Source organism: Quercus lobata, chromosome 2, assembly GCF_001633185.2.
Source record: "Quercus lobata isolate SW786 chromosome 2, ValleyOak3.0 Primary Assembly, whole genome shotgun sequence".
Lineage (NCBI taxonomy): Eukaryota > Viridiplantae > Streptophyta > Magnoliopsida > Fagales > Fagaceae > Quercus > Quercus lobata.
This window is the reverse complement of record NC_044905.1, coordinates 28,725,142-28,745,180: the sequence shown is the minus strand read 5'-3', so window position 1 is coordinate 28,745,180 and position 20,039 is coordinate 28,725,142. Positions and strand designations below refer to the sequence as shown.

General features: G+C 44.3%; 1 protein-coding gene across 1 annotated transcript; it reads left to right on the top strand.

Moving 5' to 3' along the window:
• The first annotated feature begins 656 nt into the window (after positions 1-656).
• LOC115962578 lies at positions 657-1,634 on the top strand. The gene has a single exon (XM_031081440.1). It carries the CDS (start codon positions 657-659, stop codon positions 1,632-1,634), a length of 978 nt encoding a protein of 325 aa, XP_030937300.1.
• The last annotated feature ends 18,405 nt before the right edge of the window (positions 1,635-20,039 follow it).

Below are 20,039 nucleotides of genomic sequence, written 5' to 3'. Positions count from 1 at the left end.
AGCCCTAGCCTACAAGAGGCTTCCATAAATCTATGGGCCAAAAAAATTCTGTTTTTTCCCTCACTAGCTAGTCACTACCTTCATTGTTTGTGATGGGTAAAAAATTGTGCAACATTTGGGCCTGACGGATTCGTAATCATAGGTCGCCATTAAGCAGGGGCCCAAGGCTTAGCCTCGCTTAAAATGCTTGATACGCACGTTTAAAATCCAAGGGAATCCCAGAGAATCAGGAGGGCAATTCTAGAAGATCCACCTTAATGAAGAGACTCGCTCTACAAGGAAATATTTGCCCATCACGTTTGGGATTTCAGAGTCCTAGGAGGAAAAGACTTCTAGTCCAAGGTGGAAAGACCGACTTTCTTCTACTATAAAAGCTTGAATACTCTCGCAAATCAAGGTACGCAAAAAACACCCTCTCTAGCACTCTAAAGTTGAGAACAATACTAACTTGATCGTCAGAGGGTATTTGGTCGACACCACACTGGTGCCCATGGCGAGATCACTTTGTTTTTCTTTGCAGGTTGCTAGTTGCGGCGAGCGTGGACTGTGCGGCTCACTGGTGATTTCACGGCATCATCAGTTGGCGCCGTCTGTGGGAAACGCGAGAAAGATTATCGCCTCCCGGACGTAAGAGTTGCATGGTACTCACTCGTTCAATGGCCACCACCAGCAACGCCCAAGGAGACGAACCGCCAAGATCTACCGCACTGGAAAGGCAGGTCCAGACCCTCATGACGGCAGTCGAACGACTCACAAAGCAGAATCATGATTTGGAGGAACAACTACGTCAAAGGGATGTAGGACCTAACCCTCAGGAACGAAACCAGGAAGGTGACAGTGCCGAGCGAAGGGAGCGGGAGAATCCAGAGGACAGCAACATCCCAAGCCGACAGGAGCGGCAAAACGAGAGCCTTCCGTCTCTCACGGATCCTGCCCCCCCACCTATCATTGTGGAGATGCAAGTGATGAAGGAACAGATGGAGGTCATGATGAATGCCCTCAAGGGGCGGGTATCCTCCAACCTCGACGATTTAGTGAACAGGATCGACTCACCATTCACCGCGTCCGTCAACTCATTCCCCCTGCCACCGAAGTTCCGAATGCCTCAGATCGAAAGTTACGATGGGGTCAAGGACCCCCTCAATCATCTAGAGACCTTCAAGACCCTGATGCACCTTCAGGGGGTACCTGACGAGATCATGTGCAAGGCATTCCCGACCACACTGAAGGGACCTACGAGGGTTTGGTTCAGTAGACTGACACCGAACTCCATCAATACTTTCAAGGAGTTGAGCGCCCAGTTCACCTCCCACTTCATTGGCGAACATCGGTATAAGAGGTCCACCGCGTGCTTGATGAGCATCAAGCAGCGAGAAGACGAGACGTTGCGAGCCTACATAACCCGTTTCAACAAAGAAGCCCTTTCGATCGACGAAGCGGACGATAAGATATTGGTGGCCGCGTTTACAAGTGGGCTGCAGAAAGGAAAGTTCTTGTTTTCCTTGTACAAGAACGACCCGAAGACCATGGCGGATGTACTCTACAGGGCTACCAAGTATATGAATGCAGAAGACGCACTGTTGGCCCGCGAAGAGAAACCTAAGAAGAGGGAGAGGCAGGAGGATATGCGATAAGATAGGGGGCGAAAGGTCGCTAGAACCGGGGATCAGCGTGATGAAAGGCGCTTCAGACCCCCCACAGGAAGATTCACCAATTTCACCCCATTAACAGCCCCAATCGACCAAGTACTGATGCAAATCAAAGATGAAGGAGCATTGACATTCCCAGGGAAGTTGAAAGGAGATCCCAACAAAAGACCGAGGGACAAGTATTGTCGCTTTCACCGGGACCACGGGCATGACACTGCCAACTGCTATGACCTGAAGCAGCAAATTGAGGCACTGATCAGACAGGGAAAGTTACAAAGGTTCGTCAACAGGGAAAAGACCGACAAACCGGAAGAGCAGACCCCACGACGGGAGAACGAACGCCCCAGACCACCAATAGGGGACATTCGGATGATAATAGGGGGCACAGTTACAGCCGGGTCTTCCAAAAAGGCCCGCAAAACCTACCTTAGGACGGTCCATAGCGTCCAACTCACGGAATCCGTACCGAAGATGCCACGAATAGGTAACCCCGTCATACACTTTTCAGAGGATGATGCTCGGAGACTTCACCATCCTCATGACGATGCGCTGGTGGTCAGCCTACAGATGGGAGATTATAATATGCATCGGGTACTCGTCGACAACGGCAGCTCAGCGGACATCCTGTACTATCCAGCATTCCAGCAGATGAGAATTGGCAGGGAACTATTGTCCCCAATGAACGCCCCACTCGTAGGATTTGGGGGCGCAAAGATATTCCCTTTGGGCGCAATAACTCTAACAGTGACAGCAGGTGACTATCCTCAGCAAATCACCAAGGAAGTAACATTTCTCGTAGTCGACTGCTCGTCCTCCTACAACGCCATCCTTGGCCGACCAACACTCAATTCCTGGAAGGCGGTAACTTTCACGTACCACCTAATGATTAAATTCCCGATGGAGTACGGAGTAGGAGAGCTGCGGGGAAATCAAGTTGCTGCTCGAGAGTGCTATATTACCATGATAGAAATGGAGGATCAACAGCAGATGATGTGTATCGGGAAACAGAAAGTAACGGCAGAGCCAGTTGAAGAGCTAGAAGAAGTAAGGCTGGATGATGCACGGCCTGAACGGACAACCAAAATCGGCACGCTAGCCAGTTGGCCGGTGCAACAAACGATCACGACTTTCCTAAAAAGTAACCAAGACGTCTTCGCGTGGAACCATGAAGACATGCCGGGTATTGACCCATCAGTCATGGTCCACAGGTTGAATGTGTCACCCTCTTTTCCTCCAGTTAGGCAAAAGAAACGAGCCTTCGCCCAGGAGCGGGATAAGGCCATAGCCGAGGAAGTTCAGAAGTTACTAGGGGCAGGCTTCATCAGAGAGGTGTATTATCCCGACTGGCTGGCGAACGTCGTTATGGTGAAGAAGGCAAACGGGAATTGGCGGATGTGTGTAGACTTCACAGACCTCAACAGAGCTTGCCCCAAAGACAGCTACCCGCTCCCACGGATAGATACCCTGGTGGATTCAACTGCAAGACATCAGCTCCTAAGCTTCATGGACGCCTTCTCGGGCTACAACCAAATCCGGATGGACGTATCTGATCAAGAAAAAACCTCCTTCGTCACCAGCCAGGGATTATTCTGCTACAAGGTAATGCCCTTCGGACTCAAGAACGCTGGAGCAACGTACCAGAGGCTAATGAACAAGATGTTTGCACATCAGATAGGCAGGAACGTTCAGGTTTACGTTGACGACATGTTAGTCAAAAGCCTGCGCGAAAAAGATCATCTAGACGACCTCCGAGAAACGTTCAACACACTTCGGTCATTCAACATGAAGCTAAATCCGAGCAAGTGTGCGTTTGGGGTCACAGCGGGAAAGTTCCTGGGTTTTATGGTGTCCCAGAGAGGAATAGAAGTCAACCCGGAGAAGGTACGGGCCATAATGGAGTTAGAACCCCCGAGGACGGTCAAGGAAGTCTAGAGTTTAAATGGAAAGATTGCGGCCCTAAACAGATTCGTCTTAAGGGCGACGGACAGGTGCTTGCCATTCTTCCGAACCCTAAGAAAGTCATTTGAGTGGACGGATGAATGCCAAGCGGCCTTCAACGACTTAAAGGCGTATCTCTCATCTCCTCCATTACTCAGTCCATCCGTGCAAGGTGAAGAACTCTACCTTTACTTAGCAGTCTCGCATGCCGCAGTAAGCGCAGCTTTAGTAAGGGAGGAGGAAGGGATACAAAAACCTGTCTATTTTACCAGCCGTACACTCCGTGGTGCAGAGGAGAGGTACCCCCAGATGGAGAAGTGGGCTTTCGCATTAGTAATAGCTGCGCGGAGACTTAAGCCGTACTTCCAGGCACACACAATCATTGTCGTAACAGACAAGCCACTAAGGAAAGCTATGAACAGCCCAGAAGCAGCAGGAAGAATGGCTTTGTGGGCAATAGAGCTAAGCGAGTTCGACATTCAGTACCGCCCACGGACGGCCATGAAAGGACAGGCAGTAGCTGACTTCATCGCCGAATTTACACTCGGGGGGGGGGGGGACCAATTGGAAGAAGTAAGGGAACAATGGAAAATCTACACAGACGGGTCCTCAAACAGGCGAGCCGGAGGAGCTGGAGTCGTAATAAAAACTCCGCGGGGAGACACGATATGATGCATGATCCGCCTGGATTTTCCAATAACCAACAACGAGGCAGAGTATGAGGCCTTGGTGGCAGGACTAGACCTCGCAAAGGCCGCGGGAGCGGAGAACGTAATTGTCCATTGCGATTCGCAAGTAGTAACGAGTCAGATCAATGGTGACTACGAGTGCAAGAACGATAGAATGAAGAAATACTTAGAAGAAGTGAAGTACCGGATCAACAGTATTGAAGTCGAATTCGTTCAAATCCCGAGGGAGGAGAACGGGTGGGCTGACCAACTAGCAAAGTCTGCATCAGCCGAGTTCGTAGTGGTCCCCGAACAGGTATTGTCTTTCGTGCAAACATCCTCATTAATCGATAACGAAACAAACATGTAGGTTGAGGACTTTGAGTGTGACTGGACTGCGCCATTGATCGCCTACCTAAAGGCCGGGGTGTTACCGGATGAGAAAGGTGCCGCCAGAAAATTGAAGGTCCAGGCATCACGGTTCGTGCTGATAAAAGACATCTTGTATAAAAGAGGTTTTTCTCGACCATACCTGAGGTGTTTGTGCAAAGAAGAGGCGAACTATGTAATGAGAGAGGTGCACGAGGGTATCTGCGGAAACCACTCGGGGGCGCGATCACTGGTACATAAACTGATCCGTGCAGGGTACTACTGGCCTACAATGATGAAGGATGCGCAAGCCTATGTCCAATCTTGCGACAAATGCCAGAGGTTCAGCAATTTCATCATGCAGCCGTCCGAAGAGCTGACACCTATGACGGCACCCTGGCCGTTTGCGCAATGGGGACTTGACATTATGGGCCCCTTTCCTACAGCAGTCAGGCAGTTAAAATTCCTGGTCGTCGGCATAGACTACATCACCAAGTGGGCCGAGGCGGAAGCTTTAGCCACAATCACGGAGAAAAATATCCGAAGTTGTCTGGAGAAACATCATATGCAGGTACGGGATACCCAGGGTACTGGTCTCTGACAACGGCAAACAGTTCGACAACAATGCTTTCAGAGACTTCTGCACAGAGCTAGGGATCAGGAATCATTACTCGTCACCCGCACACCCACAGGCGAACGGGCAGGTAGAGGTCACAAACCGGTCTCTACTCAAGATAATCAAGACCTGTCTTGAAGGAGCAAAAGGCATATGGCCAGACGAACTACCTAGTGTCCTATGGGCATACCGGACCACAGCAAGAACACCCACTGGAGAAACACCTTTCCGACTTGCGTATGGGATAGAAGCTGTCATTCTTGCAGAAGTGGGGATCACCAGCTACCGGGTGGAGAGCTACGACGAAGATGTAAACAAAGAAGCTATGCGCCTCCAACTTGATCTACTGGACGAAGTCAGAACAACGGCCGAGCAAAGGCTAGCACGCTATCAGAATCTCATGGCGAGACATTACAACAACAAAGTAAGGCATAGGGACTTTGGGGTCGGGGACCTAGTGCTGCGGAAAGTAATGGGTGTCGCCAGAGACCCCTCACAAGGAAAACTCGGCCCCAACTGGGAAGGACCCTACAGGATCATATCATGGCAAAGGAAGGGCACCTACCATCTCGAGATATTGGATGGACGAAAGCTGCAGCACCCATGGAACTCAGAGCATTTTCAGAAATACTACCCGTAGAAAGAAGAAGAATATGAGAGAGATTTTCAATTTTCCCTATTTATTTTTCTGTTAACTGTTACTACGTTTTCTCCAACTTTTGATACAATCTTTTTGTGCCTTTTTAAGCCCAAGGGGGCAGGCACTTGTTTTTTCAAGTATTCACAGACAATTTAATTTTTCGCATGGATATGGATATGCTACAAGGAACATGTCCACAAAGTGGACGGATCACCACGACGGTAAAACAACTGTCCGCAAAGCGGACGGATCACCGAAGCGGTGAAAATTTTTTACAAGTCCATAAAATGGACAGTGCTATTAAAGGTGATATAACGGCCACAAAATGGACGGATAACCACGACGGTAAAAGAACTGTCCGCAAAGCGGACGGATAACCGAAGCGGTGAAATTTTTTTTACAAGTCCATAAAATGGACGGTGCTTTTAATGGTGATATAACCGCCACAAAGTGGACGGATCACCACGACGGTAAAAAGAACTGTCCGCAAAGAGGACGGACCACCGAAACGGTGAAAATTTTTTACAAGTCCATAAAATGGACGGTGCTATTAAAGGTGATATAACGGCCACAAAGTGGACGGATAACCACGACGGTAAAAAAACGGTGAAAATTTTTTACAAGTGCATAAAATGGACGGTACTTTTAATGGTGATATAACCGCCACAAGTGGACGGATAACCACGACGGTAAAAGAACTGTCCGCAAAGAGGACGGACCACCGAAACGGTTAAAATTTTTACGAGTCCATAAAATGGACGGCCATATTAATGGTAAACCACCACAGAGTGGACGGATAGTATATATATGAGTCCACCTAAATAGACGGGTCCAATTAGAAGTGAGATAACTACCACAAAGTGGACGGATGCCCATGGTAGATAAAAGCTTTTCTACAAAGTGGACGGATAATAAAACCAATGCAACCCATTCGCATGTTCCTAGATCGGACGGACCCTTCCAAAGGTAAGTTCGTCCAAATTAACAACTCCCATACAGAGACGGAGAGAAAAATCCTTACGGATGCAAATGCTCAATCAACAACAAAAATATGCATAAACATTGTTCAATATGAAGGCTGACATAAAACAAAGATAAAAGTTTAAAGTGCGCATTGACGGATAGGTCTACCATAAAACTGCTTAAAACATACAAAAAGGAACAAACCGTCCCCAAAATACAAAAATTACAAGAGATCAATCAACTTTCTTAGGGTCAGCAACCGGAGCCTCCTTCGGCATAGCTGACTCTCCGTCACCCTGAGCCGTTTCATCTCCGAAGAGGTCCTTCGTATTTTCGGAAGCAACGGGAATAGCAGAAGTCTGGCCTTGGTCGTCAACTTTGATCATTGACACATCCAGCTCGGGATAGATCTTTTTGATCTGGCGAAGCGAGTCGTCAAAGCCTTGCAGAAAAGAGTCCGCCAGCTCGCTTAACAAGGAGTCTGAGTCACGGTACTCCTAGATGGCTACCTCTTTAGCTAGACGGATCTCTTCCTTCAGTGCTTGGATCTCCTTCTCCTTCTTCTCCAAGACCGACGACGCCTCGTCCGTCTTCTACTCCAGCTCTTTCCTTGCTTGCTCAGAGAGCTCCAGCTTCTTCTCCATATTGGACTTCCATTTATGGAGTTGACCAAGCTCTTCCTCCGTCTGTTCCACCTTTGCACACACCCGGTCCAAAGTATTCTCACGATTGAGACATCGATCCAATAATCCCTTCATCATGACCAATGACTACAAAACGAAAAGAGAGCCCGTCACGTAATAAATAAAAAGAAAAAACAACATAATTGACGGGCATAACTTACTTGAGCAACAGCAAAGAGGCCCGTCTCTCCCATAGCCTCCGTTGAATGGTTTCCTAGGTCCTCATAATCTTCCGCCGTGATAATAGACGACAGTTTCTCCAATGCAAACTTGGAGTCGTCACGGAGGAGGGGAGGAGGTCTCTCTTGTTTTGAGTCCGGGGCCTTCATAAAACCCTTCCCCGTCCCATGCTTAGCTGGGGTGACGGTCTTGGCACCCTCAGCCATCAAGCCAACAACTGGTTCAAGAGAGATCTTGGGTTGTTTAAACGGACGGTCAGATTTTGTTGTCGGCTACCTCTTCGAGGCTGGAGCCGACCCCTTTGGAACCACCTCGCCGGATTCCTTCTTCTTGACGGCTTGAGATTTAATCAAAGCTCTCCTTTTTGTGTCTTCCATCTCTGCAAATAGTGACGGATGAAATTAAACTAAATAAAGTTAAATAAATGGCAAAGTAAAATCGACGGGCTTACGTCTATGAACTCGCTCGTCGTATCTAATAGCCTCTTGAGTGGGCTCAGGACCGTCACAGTACCAATGTATGGTCTTCGGGTTAACCAACTTAGCCCAGGTCCTTTCCTCCGACTTAGTTTTTCTGCAAATCTTTTCAAGGAAACTGAATTCTTCAAGGCTAACTTGCGGACGCCGTCTACCTGCAGAGAAAGACGATCAAAATATACACATAAAAATGGACGGGTATGAAAAGTATTACGAAAATGGGACGGGTGCATACACGATTGATTTATCACTCCCCAGGTTGTGTCAACAGGCATGTACTCCGTCTCCCCTGGACGGTTCATCCATCTGTCACCCTCCAGGAAGAAGTAACGACTCTTCCAGTCTCTATTTGAGTCTGGGGTCTCAAAGATAACCTTCAACAAGGGGCTTCGACTAGCAAAACTATACATCCCCCTTGATCTATCGATCTCGTCTGGACGGTAACAGTGAAGAAACTCACGAACCGTCAATCTCCTTTCTCCATTCGACATTGCACCATAGAGAATCTCCATTGCTATGAAGACCCTCCAAGCGTTTGGAGATATCTAGATGACGGACAATCCCAAATAGTGCAAGAGTTCCCTATGAAGTGTGGAGAGCGGGAACCGAAGTCCTGCCTTCAACACCTGCTCGTATACTCCAACACCTTCTACCCCTTCATAGTAACATTTCTCCGACACATAGGGTAGACGGATGGAAATGTAGTCCGAAATTTGGAAGTTGGTTCTAAAAGTGCTGAAATGTCTCTCCCTGATGACGGATGTGAACCTATGCACTGTCCACTCTGGTAACATGATGAACTGCCTTAGTCCATCAGCACCTACAACGGACTCCAGTGCCTGATTCCCGTCGTCATCAGAACCCTCTATTTCAACTATCTCCATATCCTCATTTGTTGAGGATGAAGAAGAGGCAGACTGACTCCTATCTTCGCCGGGACTCTCTTGGTCTTTTTGACCGGACGGGTATACATCCTCGTATTTCGTCCCGTCACGAACCACCGACTGGTTACTTGATGCACTAGACATTTCCTACAATTGACGATGAAACCTAAGACTGACGGGTTTAAAAGTATTGACGGGTGTAGTAAGCCTAACAAAAATGCAAGGACGGAAATGTAACTTGACTATGATATTAAAGCAAGTACTTACCACACTTGGTAAAGGATAGTTGACGGTTGATGTGACCTGCGAATACTAGTCCTCGACGGAGTGCTCTGACAAGGGTGACGACTTCGCTCTGACAAACGATTTTTGGTTGATGATAGTAGAAATGGAAGAGTGATGCGCTTTATATATATGGGAGATGCACGGAAGACGAAGCGACGCTTCGATCCGATACAACGCCCATTCAGAGATTGACACGTGGCATACCCAATAAATGTTGACAACCTGTCAGCACGCATCAACAGATTGTACCCTTCGTGGAACCGTCAACTTGATGAATCTTCAGTTGACGGGTTGATCCATCTGGAACCGTCATCATTATGAACCTTAATCGTCATCCCCCAAATTTTTCTAACCGTCACCCTAATGCTCCATCCATTAAAAAATGACGGACCATAGGGTGAAGGGGGCAATTGATGGGTTAAAAATTGTGCAACATTTGGGCCTGACGGATTCGTAATCATGGGCCGCCATTAAGCAGGGGCCCAAGGCTTAGCCTTGCTTAAAATGCTTGATACGCACGTTTAAAATCCAAGGGAATCCCAGAGAATCAGGAGGGTAATTCTAGAAGATCCACCTTAATGAAGAGACTCGCTCTACAAGGAAATATTTGCCCATCACGTTTGGGATTTCAGAGTCCTAGGAGGAAAAGACTTCTAGTCCAAGGTGGAAAGACCGACTTTCTTCTACTATAAAAGCTTGAATACTCTCGCAAATCAAGGTACGCAAAAAACACCCTCTCTAGCATTCTAGAGTTGAGAACAATACTAACTTGATCGTCGGAGGGTATTTGGTCGACACCACACTGGTGCCCACGGCGAGATCACTTTCTTTTTCTTTGCAGGTTGCTAGTTGCGGCGAGCGTGGACTATGCGGCTCACTGGTGATTTCACGGCATCATCAGTTTGTAAAAGAGAGAGCTAAGTTGGTGACTATCAAAATCAGAGGTTTTTATTTTTTTGGTCTTAAGAGAGAGAGACCTTTAATAACTTCCTACCTCCATAGCTGATTTTCTAGCATTGTAGATAGAGCTGAACAACAGGGCTTCCAAGATATCATATAAAAATTACATACCAATGAAATCCAACCCCTATTTTTTGTTCATATAATAAATAGAGTTACAACCAGACTCATTAGTCTGGATGGTACCTACCCATGCACTAAGTGCATGGGGTATGGGTGGACTCGGGAAGGTTGGAGTGAAGTATATTAAGTAATTATATATTTCTAAACTACTTTAAATCTATATATAAAATAAATTGAGTTCCTCCTACCCTCACCCTCTCATTTGGTTTGGGTGGCCACTATATGGGAAAAAAAATACTTGGTTGGAGACAAAAGTTTCAATATTTCTGGTTTTTTAGATATAATAAATAGCATGTTGAATGCATTCAACCTAATTTAACAGAAAAAGTCAAAAATTGAGAGAGAGAACCAACTAAATCACTCTTGGTTGATTGGGTTGTTTACAAAATCTTTGAAATTTAGAGGACATATGGACAAAGTCTCTCCACGCCATTGTTCTCAATATGTCGGACTCAGTTTCATAGAGTTGCATTTAATCAAATTAATCTAAGGGGCCGTATCTGTTTATTAAAGTGAATAAACCATTAACTTTATTTATTTATTTAGCTGAATAATAAATCATATAATTCATTCCGCCTATGATGATAAGTACTATAAATTTGTGTTGCACTTCCCATTATACTGTAGAAGTATGTAACGGGGTTAGAAACTTAGAATAGTCACCGGTATTGCCATTTGCGCTTACGTAAATCGATTCTCAAGTCTCAGCGAACTCACACTTGTATTTTGGTGTAAAGAAGTGAGAACACTCAATTATGTGATTGATTATATTAATAAGGCAATTGCAGAGAAGTTATAAAAAACCATAGAATGAGACAGACAAATATTATAGAATAATATATATTAATTCAACGGCAGCTTGTTGAACTTATCACTAAAGTATTTTTTTTTTTTTTTTGAGAATACTAAATATTTTAACACATACATGGAGAGAGAGAATAAGGTTTTAAAGAAACTTACAGTGATCTATATCCAAAATGACCTAACTTTTGAATATACAGTACAAGTTTTAAACCTCTTTAATTTACACTCATTCTTTAATGTGGGATTAACCCACTATGTAAATAAAATCATAAATAAAAGTTCAAATAATAATAATAATAAATGAGCATAAAAAAACAAGATTAAACCAAATAATAACAAATGAACAAAATATTTAACAAAAGCTCAATCAAAAAAAAAAATATAAAAACTCCTAATAATTCAAATTCAAAACTCGTTCTCATTGGTGATGTCGAGAGCTCTACTTCTCAGTGGCTTAATTAGCTCGCAATCACATGTATCATTCATTGCTCTCTCTTACTTTCTCCATTTTTCTTTTCTCTACCATCATTTTGGGCTCTTTCTCTATTTATTACTCACATCTTAGCATTCTCATTAGTCTCTTTTTTGCTTTTTAATTTTATTTGTAGAAGGAAATTGTATAACATCATATATTTGCAATTTTTTTTTGTGATGTCGATATATTCAAATTTTCTTTTTATTAAATTTTGTATAATTTAAGTTTCTTAATAACCACTCTAAATAGATTTCATAAAGTCGTCATTGTGAGAGAGATGCTATTTTTTTATGATTTTTTTTAGTTTTATGCTCCCTTTGTCCCAAAGTATTGGTACTATGTAGAAAAACCAATTTTTTAAGCGAATATCATATAAAACATTATCTATCAAGTAAAAATGTACAAATTTCCAAAACTACCACTATTATTTTAAACTATAGAGAAATAATGATGTTGACTTTTTAAATAAAGTAAAGGGTAAGATAAGAATTTTATTTATTAATTTTGGAAAAAGGACTTCATTTTGGAATCCAAAATGGAATAGAGAACCAACAATTTGGTACGGAGAGAGTAATTGTTATGTGTATATGGAAAGTTTGTATATTTGAAATATATTTATTTTAAGAATTATTACACCTATTAAGGAATAAATATTACAACCATTTTAGAGAGGAATAGTATTCCCCATTTAAAAAAATAGTTATTCATAAGAAATGATTATTTCCGATAATAAAAATATAGTAAAACTACCAGATAATTAAATCATAGGAATAACTATTATATTACAGTATTTATTACAATCTACCAAACATGTCCTAACTTTTAAAATTTCAAATGGTCATGTTAGTAATCAATTAACTACATCATCTAATTTAGTACGGGCATATTATGTGTGTTGTAATAGATTCTATAATGGAATGATTATTGTAGGGCCGGGAAGCTTATGACCCGGCCCACGCTCTATCCGGGCTCAGGGCCCATGCCAAGGAGGTAGTGTGCCGAGGACGAGTGACCAAAGGCCGAGGAGTTAAGGGGAACAGCTGAGGACGACCCTGTCCTCGGCACTCCACGGCTTTGATGAGAAGAGCAACGTCTCAGTGAAGGCTATCCCCAAATAGTCCCCTGAAGGGGATGTGAGTGGAATAGGGCCCACATGGAGGTACGGTGCGAAATAGGTTCAAGGAAAATACGTTCCCCCCCCCCCCGCATTAAATGCACCGGCCAACGTCCTGATCATGTTAATGAGAAAAGATGCTTGGACGGTGTAACTTCGATCCTCGCGACTAAACAGAAAAGTAAGAGGGGACAGTTGATGGGATAGGTACAGAAGTAAGCACTTGCCTGACCAACAAGTGGAGGGATAGGATCAACCAAGAAAGACTATATAATGTAAAGGTTAGTGCGCCAAAAAGGGGGCTGGGAAAAATGGCCAAAAACCAGAGCCTCCCAGCCCGCCTCCAGGAGAAAGACTCTAGGGACGAAGACAACTTAACCATGTATGGATATCACGAAAAACCCACCGCCTGGTGACCAAGGCCTAACCTTTCAAACCCATGCTCTACAAATGATATTGTTTGGGCCTTTTTACGGGCGAGCCCAACACTGTTATGGTTCGTTACGAATCGTGTCCTTACAATTGGCGTCGTCTGTGGGGAAGGCTTGTGTGTTGGCATAGGCGGTAGGTCGAGAGAGTTCCTTTGTCATTTCTAACAGCTGGTTATAGAGTTCTAGTGTAAAGTTCCGCTAGGGGCTATGATTCTTACCTAGGGGCTACGCTCGGTAGCGTCAATCGCATGGATGGTTCTAGGGGCTTGGCCGAGGAGCTAATTCCCCTAAAGCCAAGGTCCCACGCCAAAAAACTGGGTTTTGGACAGAACCAAGGTATTGTATGGTCCTCGGACTCAAACCTATGGGGAAACCAACTACTTGGATGAAAAAACTGAGTTTTGGACAGAACCAAGGTATTGTATGGTCCTCAAACTCAAACCTATGGGGAAACCAACTACTTAGATGAAAAACTACTTAGATGAGAAAATTGAGTTTTGGACAGAACCAAGGTATTGTATGGTCCTCGGACTCAAACCTATGGGGAAACCAACTACTTGGATGAGAAAACTGAGTTTTGGACAGAACCAAGGTATTGTATGGTCATCGGACTCAAACCTATGGGGAAACCAACTACTTAGATGAAAAACTACTTAGATGAGAAAATTGAGTTTTGGACAGAACCAAGGTATTGTATGGTCCTCGGACTCAAACTTATGGGGAAACCAACTACTTAGATGAGAAAACTGAGTTTTGGACAGAACCAAGGTATTGTATGGTCCTCGGACTCAAACCTATGGGGAAACCAACTACTTAGATGAAAAACTACTTAGATGAGAAAACTGAGTTTTGGACAGAACCAAGGTATTGTATGGTCCTCGGACTCAAACCTATGGGGAAACCAACTACTTAGATGAAAAACTACTTAGATGAGAAAACTGAGTTTTGGACAAAACCAAGGTATTGTATGGTCCTCGGACTCAAACCTATGGGGAAACCAACTACTTAGATGAAAAACTACTTAGATGAGAAAACTGGGTTTTGGACAGAACCAAGGTATTGTATGGTCCTCGGACTCAAACCTATGGGGAAACCAACTACTTGGATGAGAAAACTGAGTTTTGGACAGAACCAAGGTATTGTATGGTCCTCGGACTCAAACCTATGGGGAAACCAACTACTTGGATGAGAAAACTGAGTTTTCGACAGAACCAAGGTATTGTATGGTCCTCGGATTCAAACCTATGGGGAAACCAATTACTTTAAAGAAACCTGGGCTCTAAGCAGGACTTAGCTACTACGCATGACATCTAAAATGGTGCCTATGTCTTCGTTGAATAAGGGTTAGAAATGAATCCGAGGCTCTACGGGTGCAGGTAAGCTAGGGTTTTGAAACATGATGTTAAAATGTATCGCATGCGCAAATATTCAAACATATTAAGATAAATTAGTTCAGAATTCATAAACAATAGTAAGTATTGACAAGGGCAACTAACAAGTAACTAGAAGGAAAAAGGAAGAAAAAGATTTCATATATACATATTCAACAGGTTCAAACTACCAATAGATTACAAAGTTTTCAAAATGAAAAAGAGACAGGTTAATTGTTAAACTGAAAACAAGTACAGAGCCTAGCCAGGGGTTCTATTTTTTTAGTTTTGCGTCGGCCACGTCCTGGGAAGGCGAAGCGGAATCAACTTTGGCGCCCTGGAGGATAGTCCCTTCTGGGGAAGGCTGAACAGGGTCAGTATCGGTACTCTGGGGGACCACAGCAATGGGAATCGTCTGTGAGGGCTGGGCAAGTGTGGCTGGCTCCTCAGCACTAGACATCTGAGAGCCAACCACAGGCTCAACAACCTCTTTAGATGCCTCAGGATCCGTATGCTGAGATGTTTCTATCACATCCTGAAATTTTCCCTCTTTGAGTATCTTGCCAGGAGAGCCGCTGACCTGTAAGTCTTCCGACTGAGTGACTCCTTCCTCGGGTTGATCACCCGTAGCCACGGAGCTGGAGGAGGTGGCCTCGCGGATGGCTGTAGGGTAGAATATGTTCTCTACCTTCCACAGATTAGATGAAGCATCCACCCTAGCTCGCTTCAATGCCTCTTCCCAAACCTGGGAGCAATAAAACCTGCATACTCCAGGAATCTGGGCTTTAAGGGTGGCTTGGGTTTCAGCCACCCCCGCATTATAACCATCATCCTCGGCCGTTTCCTTTGTAACCTCTGCCTCATTTCTGGCAAACTCAGCCTCCTGCTTGGCCCTTAGGGTTTCATCACGGGCATATTCCGCCACCCCTTTGTCATGCTCAGCCGCGGCCAGCTTCTTATTTAAACCCTCGATAAGATCTTTGGCTATTCGCAACTGATCCTCGGCTTCAAGTAGATGCTTTGTTTGGTCCTTGGCCTGTTTTTGAGTGCTAGCTAGGCCCGATGAGGCGCTATCCCTTTCGCGAATAGCAGCTGTTAGGTCAGCCTTGACCTTGGTGAGTTCATCCTCAGAGGCTTGGAGAGTCTTCGAGGTCGTTATGCGCTTGGTGCGTTCATTCTCGGCCGCCTTACTCTTATTGTTCACCTCTTCCTCCATCCTATGGGTGGCCTGGAGAGCCTGGTAAGGGAAGTCAACGCATAGTTAATAATGGACCAGGGGCGAGAATTAATAAAGTTTTAGGTTTCAAGAAACCTTACCATGCCCAAGTACCTCTTAGTACTGAGGAAGACCTCCTACATCCTCATTTTTCTCAGACCATCCATGTCAGTAGGGAGTAGCATGGTTCTCCCTAGTGCATCTGCCACGTAGCCACCCTCGCCGTCTCCAGGGTCCCTCATGGATGCAGTTTCCAATAGCGGACCCCCGTGAAGCATTGGGGCAGGAAGCCAGGCACTCGGTAAGGACTGGGCCTTAATCCCCTTTCCCTTGCCTTGAGAGGATTGGACTTCAGTTTCTTTGCCTTTGCTCTGGTATCCAATCTTCAGTTGTTTAGTGCGCGGAGCCTCATCCTTCTCCTTAGAAGGTTAGGATTTTCCCCCGTCCGTGACTTCCTTGCCCTTGGGGCTCCTCTTTCTCTTTGAATCAGTGCCTTCAGGTCGAGGAGGCCGAGCTGGTTGGAAGGAAGCAGGAAGTTCGGGGCGGGGGGATTGTGGTTGTGACTTGGTGGAAGATGACCTGGTCTGGATAATCTGAGGCCAAGGTGGTGGGGAAGGAGCATCGGGTTGTGGCGTTCCCTGCGTATCCTTCCCAGGTTGGCCCTCGAGGAGTTGGAGAAGGGGGGTCAGGGGCTTTCTCTTGAGTCCCATTTCGGCTTGAGAAGAGGTGCCTACTGACGACAATTCCGCCTCGGACAAGGTTGGGTCACCTATGTCACCAGAAGGATTCTCGGTTTGGAGGGCTAGGTCAAATACCCCAAAACCTTCCTCGGGCCGATCTAGCTCGCCTTTGTCCTCTGCTACTTGATGAGACGAGGAGGGGCCCACCTGTGGGATGTTCTCGGGGACAGCTGGTTCCTGGGAGATTAAAAATCCTGTCTCAACCATGGTAATTTTTGGAAACTAAGGACGGTTGGCACTGATCACGTGCCTTGCGTCCGCAAATGACTTCTGAACAGGAGGATACCCTAGTATTTTGTGAGCTGCTCGGACTTGATCATCCCCGTCATTTATGAAAACTGCCGTTTGTAAGACGGTCTCCAAGTCCGCCGGTTGACTAAGTGAAAATGCCGTTGGTAGGCGTTTGGATCTACAAAAAAAAAACACGCATGCATGGTTAGTTACCAAACAACATCAGATTAGAGTGGCGTTAAGGCTCATCGCCCTTCCATTCCCATTACCCCACCTGGTTCTCCTTCTGCTATGGGGCACGGATTGCCATCGTGCCATTCACCAGAGACGATAAGAAAATCCTTGTTTAAACCCTTGTTGGAGTCAGGGAGGCATTGGATTAATCGAACCCTTTCGTCCCTTGACTTCATGTAAAAGGTTTTCCCCTTCAACTTTTGGAGATTATAGCACCAGTTCACATCATCGTGGGTCAGTCTTAACCCCATCTTCTCGTTTAGAGCGTCCACGCAACCCAGAATCTTAAAAATGTTGCCAGCGCACTGAGTGGGGGCTAATCGGAAGTGCCTGAGGTAACCCCTCGTTACCAGCCCCATAGGGATTCTCATGCCCCCCTCTACAAAGGCGAGGATGGGAATTACTACCGCACCCGTTTCCCTCTTATAATGCCACTCCCCCATCTTACAATGCCTCAGACTTACATTGGGAGGAATCCTATAATCGACGATGAACTTATTCATCGCCTCTTCAGTATCTACTAATTTCCTCAGTCTCAGTTTAGCCATCTCTATGATTTACTAAACAAAACCAACCCGTGATGGGAGAGGAAAGGGAATCAACGAAAAACAAACCCAGAAAAGAAAAAGCACGAGTTAATGGAGGTAGGGAACTTACATAAAAGAGGAAAGGTGCTTCGGATAGGCTTTTTGTGCTGGAGATAGACTTGAATTTGGATGAAAACTCAGATGAACCCAGAATATACGCGCTAGAACTCTTAAGTGCAAAACTGAAGGGACGGATTCGTTCCAAAAAATCTCTTATACTTTCTAGGGTAAACTGCACAAATTTTCCCGCCCATAAAGACCAAGGGATCACGACCGTTCGATCTTCATCATACTGTAGAACGTGGGAAACACAAAACCGCCCGTATTTAATAAGGCCACATTTTGCCTTCCAAGGGCTCTAGGAACGTATCTAGGGCAGATAGAAGTCTCGGGAACCGATAGGTGATAAGGATGGACAGGCGTTGGCAGATGTGTGATGTCATCAAAACCCGCCTATCCGTCCAAGGAGTCAGATAGCAGGATTTTGAGGGGCTATTGTAGGGCCGGGAGGCTTATAACCCGGCCCACGCTCTATCCGAGCTCAAGGCTCGTGCCGAGGAGGTAGTATGCCGAGGACGAGTGACCAAAGGCCGAGGAGTTAAGGGGAACAGCTGAGGACGACCCTGTCCTCGGCACTCCAAGGCTTTGATGAGAAGAGCAACGTCTCAGTGAAGGCTATCCCCAAATAGTCCCCTGAAGGGGATGTGAGTGGAATAGGGCCCACATGGAGGTACGGTGCGAAATAGGTTCAAGGAAAATACGTTCCCCCCCCCCCAGCATTAAATACACCGGCCAACGTCCTGATCATGTTAATGAGAAAAGACGCTTGGACGGTGTAACTTCGATCCTCGCGACTAAACAGAAAAGTAAGAGGGGACAGCTGATGGGACAGGTACAGAAGTAAGCACCTGCCTGACCAACAAGTGGAGGGATAGGATCAACCAAGAAGGACTATATAATGTAAAGGTTAGTGCACCAAAAAGGGGGCTGGGAAAAATGGCCAAAAACCAGAGCCTCCCAGCCCGCCTCCAGGAGAAAGACTCCAGGGGCGAAGACAATTTAACCATGTATGGATATCACAAAAAACCCACCGCCTGGTGACCAAGGCCTAGCCTTTCAAACCCACGCTCTACAAATGATATTGTTTAGGCCTTTTTACGGGCGAGCCCAACTGTTATGGTTCGTTACGAATCGTGTCCTTACAATTATTCATGTTGAATAGCTATTCAGTGTTTAGGTTATTTGTTACATCTTCATTACTGGGAATAGTTATTACTTACGCTTCATTTGTTTTCATGGAAAACCTTTGTGAAGATAGTTTTATGGTTTTTTTTTTTTTTTTTTGGTAGCTTAAAAAAATGTCCAAGGAAAACTATCTTTGGTTAACAAAAGATCTTATTAAAAATATAACTTATTTTTTAGAGATTGCTTTCTGCTAAAATTTTTTAGAAAAATATCTCTATCTCATGCCACGTTAAATAGAGGAAATTAAGAGGTAATATGTATCTCATTTTTAAAAATGCTACCAAATATAGACTCATTTTTTCAAAAAATATTACCAAATATAGGAAAACTAAATAGTTTTCAAAACAAAATACTTTTTTTTTTTTTTTAAATGACTCATTTTTAAAAAAATGTTAATGTCAAAACAAATGAAGTGTTAGTAACAGCAATAATTTAAATTGAGGAATAGTTATTTTTCATTAAAAGTGTTGTAATAGTTATTCCTTATTAGGTATAATAACTTCAAATATTAAATATTTCTATAAATACAAAGTTTCTATATGCATATAACAATTATTTTTTTAAAAAAACTATACACAAATAATCTTAGATCTCTTTCCAAATGCAAAAACATTTCCTTCTCAAAAAAAAAAAAAGCAAAAACTTTTAATATGCGCTTGACAATTATAAAAATAAAAAAGTCATAAACAAATAATCTATCTTTTCAAATGCAAAACTTTTCATACACATATAACAATTAATTTTATTCTAACTTTACAACCAAACATATTATTGGTTATTACATCACAAAATCTTTTATTAGCAATAATAAACATTACCATTTCTATCATAATCTTCATTTAATATACCAAATATGCTGACACTAAAGAACATAAAAAAGAGTCTAAAAAGGAACCCAAAATTGAAACTGGAGAAAACACAGTGACAAAAAATACCAAAAAAAAAAAAAAAAAAACCCATTAATATATGGATAGAAAGTGATTTTTTTGTCCCAAAAAATGAAATACGTCATCAATTATGTTCTAGTGACACGGCCTACGTTTTGGAAGTGCCTTGAACGAGTTTTGAATGAATGGCAGGGGTCAGGATTAGCAGTGTGTGTAGCTTTCAGAGCTTAAGTCTTGACTACACGCTCCCACTTTTATAAAATAGAACGAT